The sequence below is a fragment of the Protopterus annectens genome, chromosome 3.part0 (assembly GCF_019279795.1).
Source record: "Protopterus annectens isolate FY-2018-M chromosome 3.part0, PAN1.0, whole genome shotgun sequence".
NCBI classification, from domain to species: Eukaryota; Metazoa; Chordata; order Ceratodontiformes; family Protopteridae; genus Protopterus; species Protopterus annectens.
Window position 1 is genome coordinate 865,988,152 of NC_056731.1, and position 23,373 is coordinate 866,011,524.

At 40.1% G+C, this 23,373-nt stretch overlaps 1 protein-coding gene across 1 annotated transcript in view; it reads left to right on the plus strand.

Annotated features, from left to right (window-relative positions):
* Positions 1–23,373, plus strand: part of DTNBP1 (dystrobrevin binding protein 1) — a 2,114,168-nt gene that overhangs the window by 341,036 nt on the left and 1,749,759 nt on the right. Inside the window, exon 5 of the mRNA XM_044065204.1 lies at positions 4,708–4,840. Coding sequence (XP_043921139.1) covers positions 4,708–4,840 — 133 coding nt within the window. The remainder of the gene's footprint in view (positions 1–4,707; positions 4,841–23,373) is intronic.

Sequence of the window (23,373 nt, forward strand, 5' to 3'; positions counted from 1 at the left end):
TATTCATAGTGTTTATTTCAAAGATCTGAATAAAAATGTCACAGCTAAGGGAAGATATGATTGTAAAACCAAAGGCACTATTTATTTGGCCAGTTGCTCTAACTGTAACCGTTTCTAGATGGGTAAAACTACAAGGAGGCTGTCACAGAAGATTTCTGAGCATAACACTGCAATTAAAAATAAAGATCATACTAATGCACTGGCTGAACACAGTTCCTGCTGTCCTGGCTTTAGGAAATTCTGTTTCTTTGTACTGGAAAAGATTGATGGAGGTTGCGTATGTTGGCAGGTTTAACAATGTATTAGAATGCCGAGAACTTAAGTGATAGATTTTCAGCAGACAAGGAACCAGGACTGAGAGAGACCATTAATATGAACTGTTTGTTGAAAAGTAGATTATTGTAAGTTTTTTTTTAATTTATATATTTGCTTAGCAGCTGCCACTTTATAGTTTTTATGATATTTGTTAGATAGCTTACATGCTGGATTTTTTATTTAATTAATTTAATTAATAATGCATGAATCAAAGTATTTCATTTGGGTAGAATATTCTGTCTTGTTATTAAGCTGGGGTTATTTAAGACTGATTTTGTATGGAAATGACATTTCTAATGATGCTCTGCTGGTATTAAAGAACAAAAGTGCTTAAACATTCATTACTGTGTGGCTGAGCAGTCATATTTTCTAAGGGTTTTTAGTGGTGTTATTAGCGTTTGACTCTGTCACATAAAGATTGTGTTTTTAGACTGTTTTCTAGATATATCTCTTCAAAGGCATTCCTAACAAAAAATGTGTGTCAAGGAAATTTTCCTGATCCTCTCCAGTCCATCTGAAACTTCAATCAGTTAATGTCTCAAGATTCCTGGGTTCATGGTTTTTATGATTCTCATGATTCCTCTTAACAGTTTGTACATAAGAAAAAAATCAGTGAAAAAAAAAAATGTAGACCCATCATTCTCATCCTCTGGGATTTTCAGATTCCAATTTTGGGCTTTATCAAGAAAGAACTGCATTGGTGGAGGCAATAATACACCTCAGCTTTTGTCTGGGGAACAGTTTCTTTTCTGGTAAAGATACGAAGCTTATGGATCAGTTCAGACAGACAAAAGCACATAGATGTCAAAAGGATGTTAGTGGTGATCCATGCTATAGAATCTCTCCATGACCTGTGGTCCTGGGACTACTACAGATAATTACAGACAATACTGCAGTGATGTGGTACATAAACAAACAGGAGAGCATCAAGTCTTGTCCCTAGTGTAAGCTGGCTTGGAAGTTTGCTTTGTAGCAATGTATAACCCTTCAAGCATTTTTGCATACTCTCCGAGCAAAATGTAGTGGCAGACAGGCAGACAAGCAGAGCAGGACCACAACAGACCATCATGAATGGAAAGTGAATGGGGGGGGGGGGGTCTTCCAGTAATGGATCCCCAGTTGAGGGAACACTCAAATAGATATATTCACCTCCTTTCAAAACAAGCAACTAATTTTGCACCAGAACATTTTGCAGGCAAGCCTGGAGAACAGATGCACTTTCATTCCCATGGTCAGGAATGTTCCTATATGCATTTCCATCTTTTCCACATATATCCAGGGTTATTCAGAAGATTCAGGAAGACTCTCCAAAAATGATTGTGGTGATTCCCTTTTGGCCCAGGCAATATTGATTCTTCTTTTTTATGGAACTGGCCAGAGGCAATTACCACATGCCTCCTCCCAGATTAGAAGTACTTGCGCAAGACAAGGGGGAGTTTTATACACCTCAGTCTTGAATATCTTAAACTGAATGTCAGGATGATTCAGTTCTATTACTTTTTATACACCTTTTTCATGAATACTTGTAACAAGTACTAAAGGAGGTGAGAAATCCTGGTACTAGGAAATCTTATGTTTGGCAATGATTGATTTTTGAGATGAACACTATTAAGTGTTTGAAAAGGATGGTAGGAACTTTTAAGTTTGTCTCTTTAAAGGTGTATATGGCTAAGCATCTTATGGTCCCTACGTTCTCTTGCCTAGAATGTTCCTATGTTAACCAGTGGAGAAGATTTTGTAGTTGGTGCTTCACCTATAAACATGACCCTGTCTGTAATTATTACCTCTAGTTCTTAAGCATTCGTGTGAGATATTCTCCTATGGTCTGCTTACTCTTTAGCCAAGAGGTATTTAACAGCCATTTCAGCATGTCTTCCCATGGATCCTCCTCTTCATATCAGAATTTGCTCAAGCTGTTCTGCAAAAAGTTTTTTTTTTTTTTTTTTTTTTTAGTTTTCAAGATGACCTTATTCAGGTGACATTTAATTAGAAACTTTACTTGTAAGATGACCTTATTCGGGTGACATTTAATTAGAAACTTTACTTGTTGCTTGGAGATTTATTTCTGTCTAAGTTTGAAACCATTATTTTGGCTGTTTTGGATTCCAAGCTCAAAAGTGATATGATGGGATTCTACATGAGGTATTGCTCTGACATCTGCAAGAGAGTATCTGGTCTGAAACTAATCATGATTGGTTGCTCAACCCATGCACATGGAAAAGTAAAAAGGTTATCTGTAGAAAAAAAATCCCCCATATATATCCTTACTACTAATCTAGCCCTCTATCTTGCACATTTCTTACAGAATTTTAATGACCGGGAGAATAGATTATGTCATGCTGTTGCAATGTGTGTAATCATGTTGTTAATATTAAGCCCTTTAGGAAAGCTATACAGCTGTGGAATTCCTGTTATGAGATTAGAAAAGGACAAATCTTTGTCTAATCAGATAGTTCCAGTTGGTTGTTCCATACTATATCTTCTGTTATTCCCAACATGCTAAAACATTTCCAGGCAGTATTAAGGCACATTCTAATAGAGCTTTGCTTTCTTTGATGGCATATTGGAAAGGGGTGGACTTGAAGCATTCTTGAGACAACTACATGGTCATCTGTGCATACCTTTATAAAGTATTACAAAACTGGATTTTTTTTCTAGAGCCTGAACTGCATCTAGAAATGATGAACACATTAACAGTTCAGGGCATATGAGAAACAAAATTACCAAGTGTCATTCAGTGTTGAATGCAGTGTGTTTCATGTTCACCTTGAAGGCCAAAACACTAATTTATTTATTTATTTGACATTTGTTGACTGGGAATGTCTGACTGATTTTGCGCCCTTTTTCAGCAGTGGCCCGGGGAGAAAAGCTCCACAAAGTATTACATACACCATAAAAATGTTTACAGACAGTACTGTATACTAATGCTGTAGTCTCCTTTTTGTTCAACTTTGGATCAGCTGTTAAAGGATTGTGAGTGTAGAGTGATTTGTCTGACTTGCAACTGAGTTTCACAGCATTAGTATTGAGACGACTGGTGCTGTTTATTTTGGTCACTTGATTCTTTTCTGACTGTCTTAAATAGATGATTTTCAAGATCCGTATATTACTAGACCCTTGGGTCTTGTTTTAGGATTCATTGCAAAGTCCCTTACAAACTCTTACCCCTGCCCTTCCCCAGAGACTATCCAGAGACATTCTGAAATAAAGATGGGCATCCCAAGTCTGAATAACTATGAGGCATCCTTTGTTTATTAGATACTCTGAATATTTGTTTTGATCAAAGTAAGAAGTGACTGTTCTCAATCTTGCTGCATATAGCTACGGTAAAAATGAAGATGAGCTCATCTAGTCATGCTATGAAAGCATCTTTGCATGTGGAAAATTGCCTGCCGTAGATGTTGAATACATCCTCTTGGAGACTGCTTAATAATCCTGGCATTAATTTACATGTAGCAGCTCAATTTGATGTACAGTAACATACTCTAGTGACTAATGTACCAGCTTCTTAGTATCTCCACCCTTTACTTACAGCAGTGCATACTGGTTTTACTGCAGCCACCTGTGGCTTTGTGAGTGACAGACTTGATTAACGATATGTTTTAAAGGCTGTCTGAACACTTGATTGCAGTTAGATGAGAGTGCAACATCTGTGATTTTTGAGATAGAGCGTGTCACTTTTGAGCTTTGTATGTTTTATATTGTCTGACTTTCTGCACTAGATTCATGATGTGCTTCATAATTTTAAGAGGTCATTTGAGATCTGTCCTAAACAGCTTTGTGTCCCATACCTGCCTGTACACCTGTGTTCAGTAACAGAAGAAACTGGTTGTAGCACTGAGATAGGCACTTCACAGATTCAGTGCATTTGTTGTGTGTTTTATGGGATTTCTTATACAGAAACTGAGAAATTGGTAGCAAATAGCTACACCTTTGTTATTCTGAACTTGTTTCTTTGCTTTACTGGATAAGTGGTTTACCCATTAGCATAGGATCTCCTTAGAACTGCCTTATGTTTGTTTGTGCATCTGTTGTATCATTCTGTACTACTTTCTCCTCAAGAAGGTTGCTCCATGTGTGTACTATCTGAGCTTTGTTGTTGGCAAATGCACCCTCATTCACTGCCCCCAAGTCCACGCTGCAAGAGTCATGTACACATGTTCTTTATTTTGCTTATACCAAGAACATTAAAGATCAGAAAATTGTGTGTTTGTGTGTGTATGGTTGTGATAGAGAGAGTTATAATGCAGTATACAAGGGGATGGATTGCTTAATCTGTTAACTTGCACTGTGTTTTGTGGCCACCTAAATCCCTGCACAGCATTACACAAGTCCAGCACTTGCCTTGTTGGGTTATCTGTCAAGTAAATGTTATATTGTTTCTTTAATTAGGTAGTGGATGGTGAAGTGATAATGCTTTCTGCATACTGGGAGAAGAAGAGGAATGCCTTGTCGCAGCTGCACGAGCAACTGCAACACATACCTGCCTTTGTAATGGATTTGAAGTGCATCACATCACGACTGGGTGAGTTCTTTCTGCTCTTTTTTGTAGCTTGCTGTACTCTACTTGGTGATCAAAATGCAGAATGTATTATTTTTACAGAACGGACCCTGAAATCAAGCTTCAGGGCATGGGTTGGTTGGAATACAACAGATCTTTTTGCTTTATTTTAACAAGATGATGTATCAGTAGTTAATAGTTCATTGCTTAATTTTTGCTAGGTACCACGTTTGGTGATGACTATTAATTCAGACTGTTGAGTTTAATTAAGAAAGTAGAAGGTCTGTTGTTGGGAAGTGAATTATTAGTAACTAGAGCTTAGGTTTAGGCAAAGAGTAATGGGAAGAGCAAGGCCATATTTAGTGTCCTGCTATATAACGCTAGACCTGGTGTTGCTATGGTTAGTAATATCCTAGGATGATACAGAACTTAAATGATGGCTATTTGTAGGGATGTCAAGTACTCTGTGTGGACTGACACAGATAATGGGTACACAAAACCATTGAGCAACAAAACTGAACTGTCCCATGACAACACATTTAATTTGAATAAGTGCATGGTTAATTATCATGAGGATATAATTTAAAGATAGAGTACTGGTTATAATGTTTGTGGAATTTACTATCACATTAGGAAAGGAAGTGGTTTGGGAGATAGTCATACCAGGATTTAGGCAGAGCTACAGTGTGTGGGACAGTGGCAATATGTAGTAATAAAGGATTCATCAGGTTGAGAAACAATTATGTTATTATACACCTCCTTTATAATGACTTGTCCTGGGTACTATGTACTGTACTGGAACACACACACAAAAAGTACATCAGACATTTAACAGTAGCTGAAACATTAGCAGCAAAAATGAGTTAGTATTGGCATGGCAAGGAATGCATGGAAAGCTGACAGAATTTAGTATATAGTGACTGATGGACTGGAGATGAATAAAAAGGAAGGGAGAGAGGAAGGGATTGAGAAGGTACACATGACAGGAGCTTTTTAATGTTCTTTCAACCTACTACCTGCCTTCCAGCATCCCTTCCATCTGCCTATGCTTCGACTGCCAGTTTATTCCTTTCTGGGTGACATCTGGTCTCAAATGGACATAATTCAGGCAGCCATCAAGATTAGGCATATAGCTGTAATTCTCAGCATCCCAGGAGCCTATTCATCTCATGCCATGATACTGGTGTGTGACACATCTGCTTCCATGCTTGTAAGATTTTAGTTGCAGAACAAATAGACTGCTTGGTTGATAATGCACATGTCTATGGCCTTTTTTTCTGCCGTCTGTGCCTCTGTGTCTCTGGTAGACATCAGCACTAGTGTTGACCTCTCACCAGAATGGGTAAGCTGATATCGTCCGAATCTCTATAACTGTCCCCTCTAGAGTGTTTGCATGCCACTAAATGATACCCGGTTATTTGGGCCAGAGCTGTATCTGTCTGTACCATAGATCATACTACCAGAGGTGTAGCTAGTTGGATTTGTGCCCAGTGCTGTCCCTACTTTGTTGCTCCCTCAAAGAAATAAAACAAATGCTCTTCTACATTTGAAGAGGGGAAAAAAAATCCGCTCTGCCCTTTTCTTTAAGCTGTCGTAAACTGCTTGCTACAGTTTATACCCACACATGGAATACTGCAGTGCTTCAGTTTTGCTGCAAAGAAAAAAAAAGCTGTTTACTTTAAACTGTAGGAAACTACTTACTTCATTTGTAGCAATCAATCACTGCAGTCTATACCAAACACACAAAAATACAGCACTTCAGTTTTGCCAAAAATGTGATACCAGCAGTTAGAAGCTGGTTTGTAGTGAATAGAGATCGGATTAGCTTGTGCCCAGGATGACTGCCACCTTTGCCCCACCCTAACTACATTACTGAACACCACTTACACTACGGAAGTTTAAATCTGGTTGCTGTAGAGGGTAACCTCACTGAAAAAAAAATTTAGCTATTATTTTTTAGGGACATTCCTGCTAAGCCCACAATGGTCATTCTCAGATTTTTTTTTTCTATCCATCTCATTCTCCTGTTGTCATACATTTCTTTTCTGAATAATGTTAAGGCATGTTTTCTTAATTTATTTCAACAATTTGTTTCAAACTACAGCAATCTACTTCTGATTAAGCAGATGTCCCCATTTTGTGGTGCTGTAGTAATTTCATGTAAGCCTTAGTCTTAAATGCCCTGTAGCACTAATTAATAACACTTCCTTCATGTAAATGTCTGATAGTAGTTTGTACACAAAAATTAAGCAATCCTACCCCCACACCTTTTGGAACGTGATTCCGCAATGGCTGTGGTAATTTCAAGTTTTGCATGGATATAAAAGGTTCCTGAAAATGCAATTATGTATAACATGGTATGTCTAACCTTATACTGATTGTTTTCATTATCTTTTCATTGTTTTTACTGTACCTCGCTTAAGTATAAAAATGAATAAACATGAATTTGGAGTCTGTTTTTCATATTCTATCGGCATAAGTTAAGTGTACTAATTTGTTACTCATTCTAATTGTATGTCACTTCATTTTTTCCTTTGTTTTGTTAACATACTCTTTGAAGCATAGTATCAGGGGACTTGCAGTTCAATTTTAAGTGATTGCTAACCACTTGAACTGAAATGAAAGTATATGAATAGACGTATGTAAATTGCAAATGCAAAGTAGTCGAAGAAAGGTAAGATCACATGTCAGGCATAATTGGAAAACTGAATTAAAGCTATGAAATAATACTTAAAAGTCCCTTTGAAAAAGGTAGGTAGCTTTGGGTAATTAATAACTAAAGCTCAAACTTAGCTGTGACAGTTTTTCTTCCCATTACATTCATATTGTTGTAACCACACACATGGGTTAAACACACATGGGTTAAAATTCTCATTTTTGCATCCAAAATCAACTGTATAGCTGTGTTTAGTGTTGATCGGTATCTTAAGTTCAGTAACCGCACAGCATGGATAACTAATTTGCTGAAGAGAATAATGTGTTTCTCAGTAATTATTCTAGCTAACGTTAAATGACTGTCATGTTTTACTAGCCAAATCTGTTGTACAGAGACTTTTGGGAGGATTCTGAAGGTTTATACAAGCTGTACACTGTGTGTACACTATGAGGTAACTTTTCTGAATTCAAGAACAGCCCTACCACAATGCTTCTGCTGTTGTGTACACTCTGTAATAACCTTTGAGTCACCCCTTTTTCTAAGACTGTAGTTATTTAACTTTGATGGAACATCATAAGCGTTTGCATGGGTTTGTGCTCTGTTCCTCAGAGCTGATGATGGTTTGGCTACTTCGCCAGAGAGTTACAGAGAATTTGCGGCATTTAAAGCCACCCTCTGCTAAAAGAATAAAAATAAGTATCATTTTGTACTTCTGCTGATTATTTTTACTGTAATTCATAAGAATCCTGTATTTGTTACATTTGTCGCACTTTAGTAGGGTTTCAAAGCTGAACTGTTTCCCCTGCTGCAGTAGTACTTCTTTATATTGTTTCTGCTACTTTTACAGGACTCTAGTATCTAGATTGTGTGGTTTCCTGGCACTTGAGCTCTAAAATCATCATTTTCATGTTAAAAAGATTTTTCTGACTACACTGTTGCGGCAAAAGTGTGCTGTAGTAAACCTATCTTAGTTGAGGGCTGCTGGCTAAAATTTTGTATTTTACTGACTGGTCTGTAGGCCTTGCTGTTGTAAAACGTATTTTCTGATTCTGTATAAGCCCATTGTGTGCACTAGACTGCTCTTCAGTGCAGAGGTGGTTAGCAGTGCCCTGTATAAGACACAAATGCTTTCAGAGTTAAAATTTTCCCTTAGAGTAACTCTCTCTGCAACCTTCCCTAATCCTCTGCTGCTCTAAAAGCATCTGAGTTGCGCACAGAGCAGTATCACCTTTTAGGACAGCTGCAGTTCACACTGAGCATAGCGCCCATTCTTCCTTTGTATGCTATCATCCCAGTCCAGTCAAATCTACCCACTCTTCTCCCTGGTTTAAACCCATAGTAGAAAAACTGAAAACAAGGATGAGCTCTTTCCGGTTATCTCTGTGGCCAGCCTGGTGGACATGGGCATCCTGAGGCAATGTGGCAACCACATAATACTGAAACAAGCAAACACAACATGCGAGAGAGGTGGTTACTCAACAAAAATTGGAAGTGACTCTCGCATACTGACAAATCAAATGACAAACAGGTTGTCAGCACACACACATCATTTCCCTCACTAAATAAGGTCAACACATAAACCCATGTATGCAAAGGTACTCACAAGTAATGTACCAAAACCTCAGAGACCCCCGTATGCTGCCATCAGAAACCACATGCAAATGAAACCAAGTCAACACCTACAACTACTCATACAAATACACATCATAGTGTCTCCGCAAGCAACCCCCTAAGGTAAAACTCCACACTTTCAAGCATCTTGGTCATAGGAGACTCCATTGTGAGACACAAGGATGCCCCCTTTACCAAGCTGAATAATGAGAAGGTTACAGTGAGTTGTCTGAAAGGAGCCATGATTTGCCAGATCATACAGCCATTCAGGTCACTGAATCACAAGAACCAGTATAACTCGGTCATAGTCTCTGTGGGTGTGATGTTGGTGTGAAAGACCTGAGACATACTTCCCTGGACTATAGATAGCCCTCTTTGAATACATGTCTCAGGCAGGTATGAGCCTCACCTTGAGCAGCACTCTACCTTCACAAAGAATGATACTGCAGTACAAACAGAAAATGATGGACTTAAATAATTGGCTTAGCTACTGGCGTCATTTCAATGGGATCCATTGTTTGTCTGCCTGGGACCGGATGATAGACAGGCCATGCTGCTTTGCCAGTAATAGTCTGCATCTGTTGCCACTAGGCTTTCAAATACTGGTCAAGGCATTAGACACCCCCACAGTTCCTTTTTTAGGCAGTGCCAAACCAACATACCTACCACTGTAACAGATTTTTGTAATGCCAAGCTGAAGGTACTGTTGCTCAGTGTTAGGAGTCTTGACAAGAAACTGCACTCCCTGGAAGCTCTCCTCACCCTCTCACCCTGGAGAATTCTGATGTCTGTGCAATTACAGAGACATGGTTCAAGGCTGCAGAAAGCACCCTGACAGTGCAAGGTTACAGTGCCTATCACACACTCAGACCATCCTCTGAAAAGGAAAAAACAACAGATGGAGGTGTTTCCATTTGCATATCAAACCTAACTACAGGTCCTCAACCATGAAAACTACTCTGGATACCTGAAGTTATTAGAATCACTTACCATTCAGCCCAACACACTATTCTTGGGTGATTTTAACTACCCCTCCATAAACTGAGAAACACGCAACCACTAACATGCAGGCTCAGAGATTCCTGGACTTTTGTCAGTGCAAATGCTCTGGAACAGCTGATCTGCACTCCCACTAGAGTCGCAAATATCAAACATTGGGGAGAGTTTTCCCTCCACCAGCATAATGTCCTTATTGGTAAGATTGGATCATAAATCGGTCTCCTTTGAAAAAACAATGGTAGAACCCCCATCAAATCCTAAAACCCTAAACAATTTTTCCAAGGCAAATTACCTTCTATTAAGTGATAGCAAAGATAATTTTAAAGCTCCCCCACCCTGAAAACATGGAGGCCTATGCAGAAGTATACACGATTGCCCTGTACAACCACTTAAACAACTGCATAGAAATGGCAGTACCTGACTGAACTAAAACTAGGTCTAGCCAGAAAAAACAAGTCACCCTGGTGGACCCCTGCCGTAGACAAGACTGTACAACAGAAGGAATAAATTCCTGTCGAAGTAAGAGGGAGGGTGCACAACAAAACAAAATCCCTCATTATTCTCAGCAGGTAAATCAGGAAACTAATCAAGTCTTCAAAAGCTAAATACAAGACTAAAATAGCCTCCTAAACAAAGGATAAGCACACATCATTTTTTATGTCTGAAATCTTAAGGGAAGCACTCAGTAATGTGCTGAGTTGGATGTAGATGCCACAATCTGTATTTAACCAGAAGAAATAGCAAACCTGCTGGCCGATACATTCATCTCAAATTTCACCCCTCATAACCTCCAGTCACATCCCATGAAATACCCCCTACCAGTCCTTTGCCTGTTTTCACAAAAGAATAGGTCATCACTGCGCTCTCTAAACCTAGAAACACTGCATCAGTGGGCCCTGATGGAATCAAAGGGTGCCTTTTAAAATGCTTGAAATGTGACCTATCACACCCACTCAGATCTCTATTTAGCCACATTCTCCAGACAGGCTTAGTCCCAGGAGAGTGGAGGACAGCAACAGTCATCCCTCTGCACAAGGGGGGGACCATCACCAAACCTAGGAAACTACCAAACAATGTCTGACTGGCCTCATATGCAAGGCTATGGAAAGGATAATCATGGTCCTGATTAGCAATGATAAAGAAAATCTCCAGTATACCTAATCCAGTTCAACTTCATCAAGGGCAGGTCCCGCCTGCTAAGTCTGGTGGACTTCTTTGAGAAGGTCACCAAGGCCATAGATGAGGGTAAGTCGATGCATACCGCCTACCTTGACATGTACAAGGCATTTAACACAATACCCCACTCTGGTATTATAGATACAAAATTGGGCATAACCCCCTGTCACCAGATGGATAGCCAAATGGCTCACTGATAGAACATGGGTTAGAGTGGGAGAATCCACATACAGCAAAAGGCCAATCAACAGTGGAGTATCACAGGTCTCAGTGCTGGGCCCCCTCCTGTTTGGGATATACTTCTTAGATGTCAAGGCAAATGGTAGATGGCCTTTGGCTGACCAACTTAGATGAAGACTGCAAGCTAGGGGTCAATCATTGACTCCCCAAGTAATGTTGAAAGGACTGACACAGACTAATGACTGATGTCAGAATCTTGGCCTCAAACTAAATGCAAAGAAGTGTATAATAATACCCTTGGCGAAATCAAATCCCCCTGCAAATTACAAGATTGAAAGCACCCCTCTAAGAGTGGACCTAGTGGTGAGAGATCTGGGTACTTTGAGAGTAATCTGAACTTTGATCACCGTGTGTCCACAGTAGTGAGGAAATCCTTCTGTGTGGCTCCGTTTATAAGTATGGCCATGGCAATCGGATATAAGGATGTCATACTATCACTGTACTTGGCCCTCATCAGACTAGCAATTGAGTACAAAACACCCTTTGGCATGTGCCTCTCCAGGCACCTACAACATTTGGAGTGTCCTCAAAACTTTCTCACCAAAAAAATACAGGGTATAACTAACATGTCATATGCGGACTGATTAAAAGTCCTATCACAGTATTCAGTTTCCTACTAATTGCTAAGTTGATCTACACCTGACCTACAAGGCAGTTTCTGACCCAGCATTGATAAAAAAAAAATATTGCATATTTCAAAAATAATTGCAAGAGGATTACCAGCTCTAAGGATCTAAACTTGATCTCTGACATGAATAGATCATGCTGGAGAGACAGATAGGTGTCCCAGAGATTGCCCTGTGAAGCAGAGCCCTTTCTGATCATCTTCAAGTGCAATGTGGACCAGTGGATGGGAAGTTGCAAGTTCACTGCTGGGCTGGCACCCATATCCCTTATGAACAGAGGCAGGCAGTAAAAATTGTCAAAACCCTGCTTGCTGACCCTTGTTATCTTTCCTCTAGGGAAAGGAAATTGAGTAAAACTGGCTAGTCTTGTGAGGGCTCTTGAGCCATTAGTCTAGTAATCTCCTGTGAACCTATGAGCATATTCTGGAGTATGTGGTATTTAAGAATAGGTTCAGAAGCTATTTGTAGTGTGTGCTAATGAGATACAGTACTCTGATCTTAGAAGGTATGTCATATTTAAAATAAAATAACAAGACAGGGAAAGGCTTCAGTAGTCAAGTAGCACATTCTGGTGTTGCCCTGATATTAGAGGTAGTATCCATTTTACTTCTTGATGTGTAATGTGAATAGGGGATGTTCAAGGCAGTATTACACAAATGTTAATTAAACCCTTTTTGATATCTTAGAAGCCATAAAAAGAATTTGATTGATAACAAGAGTGATATTCTGATACTACAAATGTGGCATCATTCCCCCCAAAAAAAGGTTCTAGAAAATAGCAGTGCTGGGTAGGCTTTATATATGAAATGGTCAAGAGTTGGAGGTATAACCCCTGGAAGTCATACATGGGGGCTTCTATGTGCAGACAGTAAAATCATCTTTTTCATGGTAATATTGTACATCATTATTCTAAAAAGATAAAGTTTTCTCAGAAGTTTGAGAAATTGTATGTAAATATAGCGAATTTTGACTGGCTCTCCAATCATAACCTGCTTATGTGTTCCAAGTCATGGATGCCAAAAAAATTCACCTCAAGAGTGAAGCTTGCAGAACTGAATTTTAGCATCCATGTTGTGACCACATCATACAGATTATGATTGTTGAGACGATCATAATTCTTTGTAGCTTTATCTGCTCCATGTACTATCAGTTACATGGGGAAAAAAATCACCCAGTGTTTTGTTGGCTTTCAAAGCAGTAAAAATTTAGCAGACAGTGTCAGAAAGGTAGTGTAATGCTATCTGTGATGTTTACACCTATCTTTAATGCCTTTCTAGTCTCTAGATTTTAACAGAACATCCATATTACTGCTTCATATTTTTGGTTTGTTCTTCATAACGGTGTTTTTTGGACAAACCACCGAAGACTGAAGTCATTAAATAAAGACATACATTTGAGTTTCAGAGTTTGTATCCTTCACATTATGCAGGCGAACAAACACATCCTGTTATCCTAGCAACATTCTAATTTTTATTTATTTATTTATTTATTTACAGGAAGTTAGAGACATGTTAAGGGTATGGACAGCAGACAGAAGCAAATATTCTGCCACTGTCATTTGCTAGTCAGTACAGGTAGAATTTACTGCCAAGTGGTAGACTCAGCCTTAACAACATAACCAGAGGGTTCTTAATATTTGTTAAGGCTGGGTCATACGCCACTCTGGCAGATAACTGGTTTGTCTTTTTCCAAATATCATAGCATAATCACAGCACTTCATTATCTAAAAGCAGTTTATGTTTAGGACAGCTCAGTTTAATGTTAAGCCTCCGATATTAATTCATATAATTTAAAAAGTGTGTTAAATATTGCTTTTTAGGTTGCTGTAGTGGTGTTGAGGGATAAAGCCTTAACTACGGCCCAGTCAACCTGGGTTTGGTTAAGATCTTGGGTTACTGACAGAGTAGCAGGGTGGGATATGATATAGAGCAATCATTGACACTCCCTTAGGTGAGGCAGGATCCAGTGAGGGGAGTTGCCCTTGGATAAACCAGTAAGCATGGGAGGCAGAACAGGAAGTGGTTAGGGCACTTAAAGAACCCACCCCCCTGATGGAAGTGGAGATGGCTGAGCCCCCAGGATGCCCTATGGCAAGTCCCAGTGACATCTGAAGTAATTTCGGGGGGGGGGGCTAGAAGACAAGCTGCTAGACCTGGCATGAATATGGGGCACTAGGGGCCAGGAAATAATGACGTGTCAAGAGGGGAAAAAACAATCTTGCTTTTGCCTTTTCTGTGGCATAGACGGATGAAGCCCTGAATTTTTCCTATTTGAATCAGGACTGAGTATCAGGACCAGTGCTGGAGGTGCTAGCAAAGGAGATTAGTTGTGATCGGCCAGTGATGGTTTTTAGTAGAGGCAGGAGACAAGCATGCAGCTGATTGGTTAAGGCATGTACAGCCACCAAGTTGCATAGCAGAATAGCTACATTCAAGAGGCGCATGAAATGTACCAAGGCAACAATATTGTGGGAGTCCATGGATATCAGGCTGTCATAGGGGCTAGCACATAGACCAAGGGCAAAACATCCACCCTTCTTGGCTCCCTAAATCATGCCCTTTTCATACAGTAGCTCTTTCCCCAGCACTCTGCATACTGTGTGGATCTGGGTAATTGGATGAAAGTAGCTTGATGTTCTGCAGACATGAAATTAAAAAATGACATATGAAAAATGTTTTGCTTTGTTGTGATGCAAGTGGTAAATGTTTACTGCTTTTATGTTTATTTTATGTAAAGGTGGGTAGGTCTGGGATTTTTGAAGAAGAGCCGAGCCAGAGCTAAGTCAGGGGCCTGGCTTGGCTCTTACAGCCCACTGAAAGTCAAGCCAGAGCAAAAAAAAAATGGAGTAGTAGCTAGGTTAAAAATAACTACATCTGGGAGTCAATAGAATATTTAAGCAATCAAAAAAAAAACACTATTTTTACAGCAAAAAATGCAGTGACATTGCTGGAGTTCACTCGAATGAGTGCTTACAGAACCTTCATTGCACTTCCTAGTAGCTTGCACCCAGACACATGTTTGCTGTGCCCAAACTACTGGCCTACTGACAATGAAAAATGGGGGAAAAGTTATTATAAGCAAAAACTGTAAGTGCACAGCTCTGTATACAGTAAAAGAAATGTTGCATTGGCTAATGGAAAACCATCATTTTTCCCCTTCTGATCTAATGATGATGTATTGCACAGTACTGTTAACACTGTTTGCAAGAAATAGTCAAACAGCCCCAAGGTAAAAATGAGATGCACTGCCTAAATGGGAAAACAAACGTCTTGTGACGTGCTGGATTTTATTAGCTTTATGTAAGAAACAATATGTTAGTTCTCTTAAGGCAGCCCACAGTAATATTAAAAAGACAGTATTCTTTGCCTATTTGTGTACAAAATAACCCCCCCCCCCCCGAGAAGGTATATAACCTCATACAAAATATAATAATAATAATAATAATGGCAAACTTTGCTCTTTGATAGATACTGCCCCTCCAACAAACCATATCAAACTTAACTGCCGTTTGCTATCATGTATTGTATGCCCCCCACAGTAACAGCCCCTTTCTGTACACTAATTTCTAACTTAGAAAATAATGAAAAATTTAAAATCTACAGTAACATTTTGCATTTTCAGCTTGTGGTTGGTAAACACATGCACTGCTCCCAACAAGTCATAACACTTTTATTTGCCAGCAATGGTCATATGACAACCTTGTGCTTTCATGTGCAAAAGGCCTCCACACCCATGCCTAAAAAAGGCAGCCCATTTCTGTGCATGATTCTTGTGCCTGATGGTGAGAAAAATGAAAGAACAAAAGAAATGACTACTATAATAATAAGTATTTTTTTTTAAAACATATTGCGCTTTAGTACATATACTAACCCATAAACATAGAATAAGTACTGCTTGGAGATTCAAAGCATTGTGCTAAAATCATGGACATTTGAGAGACTGGGGCTTCCCTCAATAAAAACAAAGAAGCACAAAATAATTCTGCCCATGCTGTTCTTAGCATTGGTAGCATTTTCCACACACTACTAATTTCTCTTTTTGTCACTCAAACAGGCTACTTTACTGCTGTGGAAGCACTCAGGCACTCTGGAGTACAGGAAATAATGCATCCTTTATCTTAAAAGTGAGATGCAAACTTTTTATAAAATAATTGCTACAACCTCTAGCAGCAGTCCTCTCCCATGTTTAAATCCTCTTCTTTTCAGAACTGTGGCACTACCCTCTCTGGAATTCCAGCCAGCCACCATTCTTAGATATGCAGACAGGACCTAATAGAAAGCACTGTCAGCCTGCAGGTCTGGTCTTAATCAACATCAGTAGTTGCTCAAAAAAAAAAAATAAAAAAGCTTGTGATTGTGGCTCGGCTCATTTTCTGCTCTTTAACTTGCTGGATCATGAGCCAAGCTACAGGTATTTTTATAATGCTGCTTGTTACTGTGCAAAGGAGAAATTAATGGAATTGGATCCATTAAGTGAAGTAACTATCAGTCATGTTTGCAAGTTGGTTGTGCTGCCTTTCAGGATGCATTTTTGTATCATTGTCTGGTTCTCACACAGCTGACCTGTTGTTATCACTTTACAGAAACAAACCTGGAGAACTAAGCATTTTCCTTTACCCCCTCAATACCAGTGCCATCACTGGCTACAGGAATTCCTGTAAATCTGTTGCATTTTGTACTGCAGAGTTATAGAACTTGGCCTACAAGTTAGAACTCATGCTAACATTCCAGTATAATTTTAATGTCCAAAATAAAGTGATGAAGTGATTCATACTGCTGTCCTATAAATCTGTGTAAATCTGAGGTAGTTGTCATATTTACTGTATTCTAAATGTGCCCTAATGCTGAGCTGTTTCTGATATTCCTTTGAAGTGATCGACACTTGGCTAGTAGAATTTCCCCTCTTCAGTCGTGCGTATCCAGTCTTAACTATGACTCCTTTTATATGAATAACATTTATAGGAAACAGAAATGTTGTGTTTATCAGTTGTATTGTAGTATCACAGAGATTCCATTAAACTGCCAGATTTAGAATGTACAAATCACTTGGCTTACAGCCAACATATGGAACTCATTACATTATAACAAAACTGGCACTGAATGTTTTTATCACACTGTGAAAAGTATGAAACCATGTAAAAAATTAATTTTTCATATCTACTTTTTACAAAATCAAATATTAAAAAAGGACATATTTATATTTGAAGTCTCTCCCATTGTAACATAAACAGCACTGTCACTGTCTTCTTTTTTCTGACTGAGCACACAGACAGTAGGTCAGAGGTCTGGTATACACAGTACACAAGCTTAAAGCTGTAACCAAACATTGTTTGCATAGGCAATACTTTGAAGAGCAGTCCTTCTGCAGTTAGAGATGACCATTTACATTCACAGTAAAAAGACTTTTTGAGCATCTTATGTTGAATGAAAAACAGTTTGTTAAATATACAGTTCATCTGGGAAAACAGTTTTTCAGAGGACGATTTATCATGCACATTCATTTGATGCAACTGATTTCATCTGGAATTACATACCATCTGAGGTACTGAAAACAGAGTGCAGTCATTTGCTCTTGCATGTGTCTCTCTTGGACGACTCCAAACAACAAAGACCATGTGCTGGTCTCACATGTGCTGCTGCTGCTTTAAGTCTTTTAACCATATGTTTACCTGTCTTGCAGTGCAAGAAGTCAAACTTTGGAATTTCCGTGCAATAATAGATGCAACAGTTTATGGCAAGATTACATATTGTTCTCTCTTACTCTCTGTCTCTCACTTTCTCTCACTCTGCTTGGTAATGCCCTGTCTATACAACAGTTGAAAAGAGACCTATTTTTTCAAGTTCCTGCCATGGACATAGCAGAGATTACTGAAACTATAATAACCCATACAGTTACCATTAATGTCTTCTAAGCCCCAAAATGCATTAATTTATTAGCTTCTTAGCAAGGGAAACTCTTCTTACAAACTTTCTCAGTCATTCTGGGCATGCAGTTAAGGAGAAATAGTTTGCCTAACAGCATGCCTCTGACAGGAAGATGAAATACTGGATGGGCAGCTGACTACTCTTTCATTCTCAAACAACATATATTCTATCCTGAACCAAGGTCCATATTCACTAACCTCCACATCTTCTATAAATCCTTTGAAGATTCTAAGGATCTATTCTGTTGGCTACTTTTAGAATATTTTGGATCCATCTTCCATCCTTACTGCCAACCTCCCTGGCAAATCTGTCATCTGTATAATGCATTTTACAGACAGATGAGATAACATGCTAGTCTTTTTATGTATGTATGTGCATGTGTGTGTGTGTGTGTGTGTGTGTGTGTGTGTGTGTGTGTGTGTATATATATATATATATATATATATATATATATATATATATATATATATATATATATAATGTGTGTAAGGAGCTCTTGTGGTGGGGGAATGGTTCCCTGCACAAAATGATTGATCTGATGTTGTCTTTTCCATCTGTTCCTCAATGAATGGGTGTCTGATTTGATCTCTGATCTGGCTACAGCCTCTTCCAAGTTTTGGATCTGGTGCTGAGGCACCTCACCTTACGCATAATCGCTTGAAATAGAGTGAGCGGTCTCAAATCTGGTTTGCTGCTTGAAGAGCTACAATGGATCTTGGTGCTCAGGAGAGTTTTGTAGAAAACAAAGATTTTATTAGATAAGTAAACTCTATTTCTTTTTCTCATTAATATACAGTAACTATGTGATGTTAAGTTGTCTATCTCACCTTCATTCTTGCTGGATAGAGTTGGTTCCCTATATCCCACAATGCTAGGCGAGAGTTACCTCAGATCAGGTTGGTTGCTTCTACCGGTTCCTGGTGAGTGTTAGCTTTTTCTTCTAAAGGTTACTCTTTTTACCCCTTTTTAAGTTAAATTCTTCTTAGATTAGTGTAGATCACAAAACTTTATCCCCGACCCTAATTTTTCCCGTTTCTTTACTAAAGAACCTTTGGTTCTTCCTTTCCTAGTGGAGTGTTTGTGTAGTTTACTTTAATTTTATTGTACTTTAAATTCTAGTGTCACTACTAAAATTATTATTTTTCCTGACAGGGTATAACTTGTGTGTTTGGGTGTGTGTTTGTGTACACCTGTCAGTTAGGGAAATGTCTAAAGAAGCAAAGGTCTCAGTTCAAAGTGTGTGTGCGCAGTCAAAAATGTCTCTGACAGCTGTGCTGTGTGGTCCTGCAGGAAAGAAAAAAAAGAGTTTAATTCTGAGGCTTATTGAAGCCAGAGGATTCCCCTGTTTTTTTTTAACAGGATCCCTCTAAGGCATCGAGGTCTTCTGAGCGAGACCTCAGGTTGTTCAACCTTTGCCTTTATTATCGGCTGCTGGAGCGATAGTCTCAGTCCACAGTTTAGGTCTAGGTCACCTTCTTTCTTGGCTTCGCTTCGGCCAGGATCTCCCCTGCTGTCCTCTAGGTCATCGAGGCTGTCGTCATGACCTTCACTACTTAAGTCCGAGGCACTAGCCCAGATGCTTCAGAGCCCGACTCATCAGTTTGGAGGAATCGAGCCATCACTGTCGGTGCCAAGGGGTTCTTAGCGACCTCTGGCTCTGCCTGACAGGGGTGCATTCGTGGTCATGTCATGTGTGTTAGCCTGGCTCTCTCTCACACACAGTCGGCTCGTCTTCCCTCTCCTCTATCTGCCTCAGGGTAACACATTGACTCACCTGAGTCTATCACGTCAGACACAGATCTGGATGATTCTGACCCCTTCTGAAGATGTCTCATTTGCAGACATTCTGGAGATCCTGAAACAGACCACCTCCTGGGTGTCCCTCATGCAGGTGGTTGCTGCTCCTGATTCAGTGGACCTCCCAGGAGACCCTCTAAATTCATCACAGCTCCATCAGACAAGCAATTTTATCAAAAGGAGTTTCTGTGGATGCTATGGTGGTAGCTGCTGCCACAAAGGAAGAACTGGCTCCTCCTTCAGTGCATCCCCATCCACCTAACAAATCTAGGTCCATGGATAGCGGATGTTCTCCTCAGCGACATTTACCATGGACTTGATCTAATTCCATATCTAACTCCTCCATTCAAGGCGCTTTGATGGATCATCTCTTTTTGGTCAAGTGAAAAGAAACCCTGACTGACTGATGGCAAGACCCTTTCTGCCGTCGGAGTCCGTTTTTACTCCTTCTAGGCCCTTACCCCAAAGGCCAGAAGGGTGGGAAGATGTGGTTCCGTAAACAATCTCAAGGGACTTCGCCTGGCAGAGTTTTCCTACCAAAGGCAGAGGTGGGAATAACAATGGTAGATGTCGCCCTAGGGGCATGACAAGCCCTTTCAGCATCCCTGATCACTGTACCCAGAAGCCTGGCTATCCCTGACTCAAGACAAATGGGTACAGTCCATCATTTCGGGCTATTCTATCCCTTTCTTCGTCCCTTTCCAAATCAGTCAAAAATCCCTTCCAGATGTTGGACATAGCAGCTTTGGAAATTTCAAAACTGCTTGCAAAAGAGCAATTCAGTCAGTGCCAGCAGACCAACAAGGATCCCGAAATCTACTCAGGTTCTTTTAGTTCCAGAAAACAGGGACTGATCTCAGTGTCTTGAACAAATCAGTCAAGAAAACAAGATTTGCAATCCATCCTTCCCTTTTGGGCAAAGGAAACTGGATGTGCTCTATAGACCCAGAAGATTCCTCCGCTTCAGGCTGGGAACCAGTCATTTTCAGTTCAGGGCCCTGCCGTGTTTACCAAATGCATGGCAGTGGTAGCTTCTCACCACCTGAGACAAGGGGATTCAGTTTCCATATGGCTTGACTGGCTGGCTCTCACCCTCACCACCAATCATCTCCCTGATGGCCTGATGATTAGACTTTTTTACTGTCAAAAAACTGGGTATTTCAATAAATAAAGTCTGTTTTATTACCTACATAGGCAAATTTAGATACTATAAACATGTCTGCAAGGCTAACGAACCAAAGGATATCAGACATTCACAAATTGGTGTCACTTCTTCTCAACAACAACAGAGTCAAAGCCAGGTTAGTTCTGAAGGTGTTGGGAATCGCCATACCTCTCCTTCCATTGGCCAGATACCACATGGATCCTTCAGTGGATGCTTTTACTCAATGGTCATACCAGGAACTTCCAATGTCTCACACCATTATGATCACGCAAGTGCAAAAAGCATCTCATGGTGGGATGTGTCCCCTCCCCTGCCGGAAGGAAGACCATTTTGTTCCACCTCCTCTGGTTGCTACTCCGGATGCCTCCTGATGGGGGCATTATCAGGGCAGACAGTCCAGGGCACATGAATGCCACTTGCACATAAATGTTCTGGAGATGAGAGCAGTGCGCAAGCCCTTCAAGACTCTCTTCAGACAGACAATATGTCTGTAGTGTGGTACACAAACAAACAGAGGGAACCAGATCCATACCCTGTGTAGAAGCACTCAGACTGTGGCAATACACATCCCGGAAGTCCAATCACATTGCGGACAAGTTGAGCAGAGCTATACTCTAGCCTCAGCGTGGTCTCTGAAAGACTCTGTAGTGAGAGAAATCTTTCTCAAGTGGGGTCAGCCTTGCTGCGATCTTTTTGCTACTCCCCAAAACAACAAGTGCAGAGAATATTTCACTCTATTCCCTTTACCAGGCCAACCCAGCAGGGACGCTCTAGTCCAAGTTTGGCCCCGGGGACTTCTGTATGCATTTCCTCCTTTCCCACTGATCTCTCAAGTAATACAGAAAGCTATCGCTCAGAAGGCCTCATTGATCCTCATTGCTCCTTACTGGCCTCGACAAGTGTGGTTCCCCTTTCTACATCGATTTCTTTTGGAGCGACTGTGGAATCTGGACTTAGTTCCAGATCTTTTGATCCACCAGTCGGGTCAGTTTCATCGCTCCCTCCCCTCTCTGAACCTCACTGCTTGGTTCCTCCAGTTCCAAGGCTTCCTCAATTATCTCACTCTGTTAGAGATATATTGATAGCTTCCCATAAATCTTCCACTCGAAGATTTATTTGAGTAAGTGGGCTTCTCATATTGGGCACAAGGAAAGGACATAGATCCTTTCACCGCTTCCATCCAACTAGTCTTGATTTTCTAGGCTGAACTTTCATGCAGGTTCATCTCCATCTACTCTTAAGGTTCAATTGGCAGCTATTTCTAATTTCCATGTGGGTATTTCTGAATCTGCCCTAATGTCCCACAAACTTTGCAAAGCCTTTTTGAAAGGAGTTTTTCTTCTCAGACCTCCTATAAGAAATCCTCCTTCTCCTTGGGACCTAAATTTAGTTCTTGCTTCTTTGATTCTTTCCCCTTCGAACCTGCAGCTTCATGTTCCTTGAAATTATTATCATGGAAAACTCTCTTTCTGGTGGCTATCACATCAGCTAGAAGAATTTCAGAACTTCAAGCACTCAGTTGTCGTTCTCCTTATCTTTTGTTCCATAAGGACAGAGTTTCTTTGCCTAAGGTGGTTTCAACATCAAATCTAAACCAAAGCATTGACCTTCCTGTCTTTTTCCCAGAGTATTCAAATAGGTCTGAACAAAATTACACTGCCTGGATGTTCATCGTCAATTAAGGTACTACTTGGATAGGACGAAACAATTCAGAAAATCTGATCAGCTGTTTGTCTCCTATGCGGAAAGCAGAAAGGGACTTTCAGTTTCAAAGGTATCATTATCCAGATGGCTAACATCTTTGACTTCCCTGTATATGAAATTAGACAACAAAATTGCCTAATAAACCTAAAGCCCATTCCACCAGAGCTTTGGCTACTTCTTTAGCCTTCCAAGACAGACTGCCTATTGACACCATTTGCATTTGTGCAGGCTACTTGGGCTACTCCTCACACTTTTATTTCTCATTATAAGTTGGATTTAGCTTCTAGGCATAGAGCTAATTTTGGTTCCACTGTTCTCAGGAGTCTGTTAGGCCACCCGTTAGGCCACCGGGACAAGGTGCTAGGGACGGTCCCATCCAGCAAGAATGAAGGCGAGATAGACAACAACATATAGAAGTTATGTTCTTACCATAACGTTCCATGCTAGTTGTCTTCTTCTGCTTCTTCTTCTTCTCCCACCCTCCCCTGGCCTGGACAGACCTAGAGGAGTTGTGATCGTGACCTCTCTTTCTACCACCTCTTTCTTAGTCATATGCTATTATGCATATTTCTTGGTTCAGGATGTAGGTCATTTTCTTCCTGTTGTTAGAGGTGGATTCTGTTTTACAGTTATACTGTTACTGTTATAAGCTGGGGTTA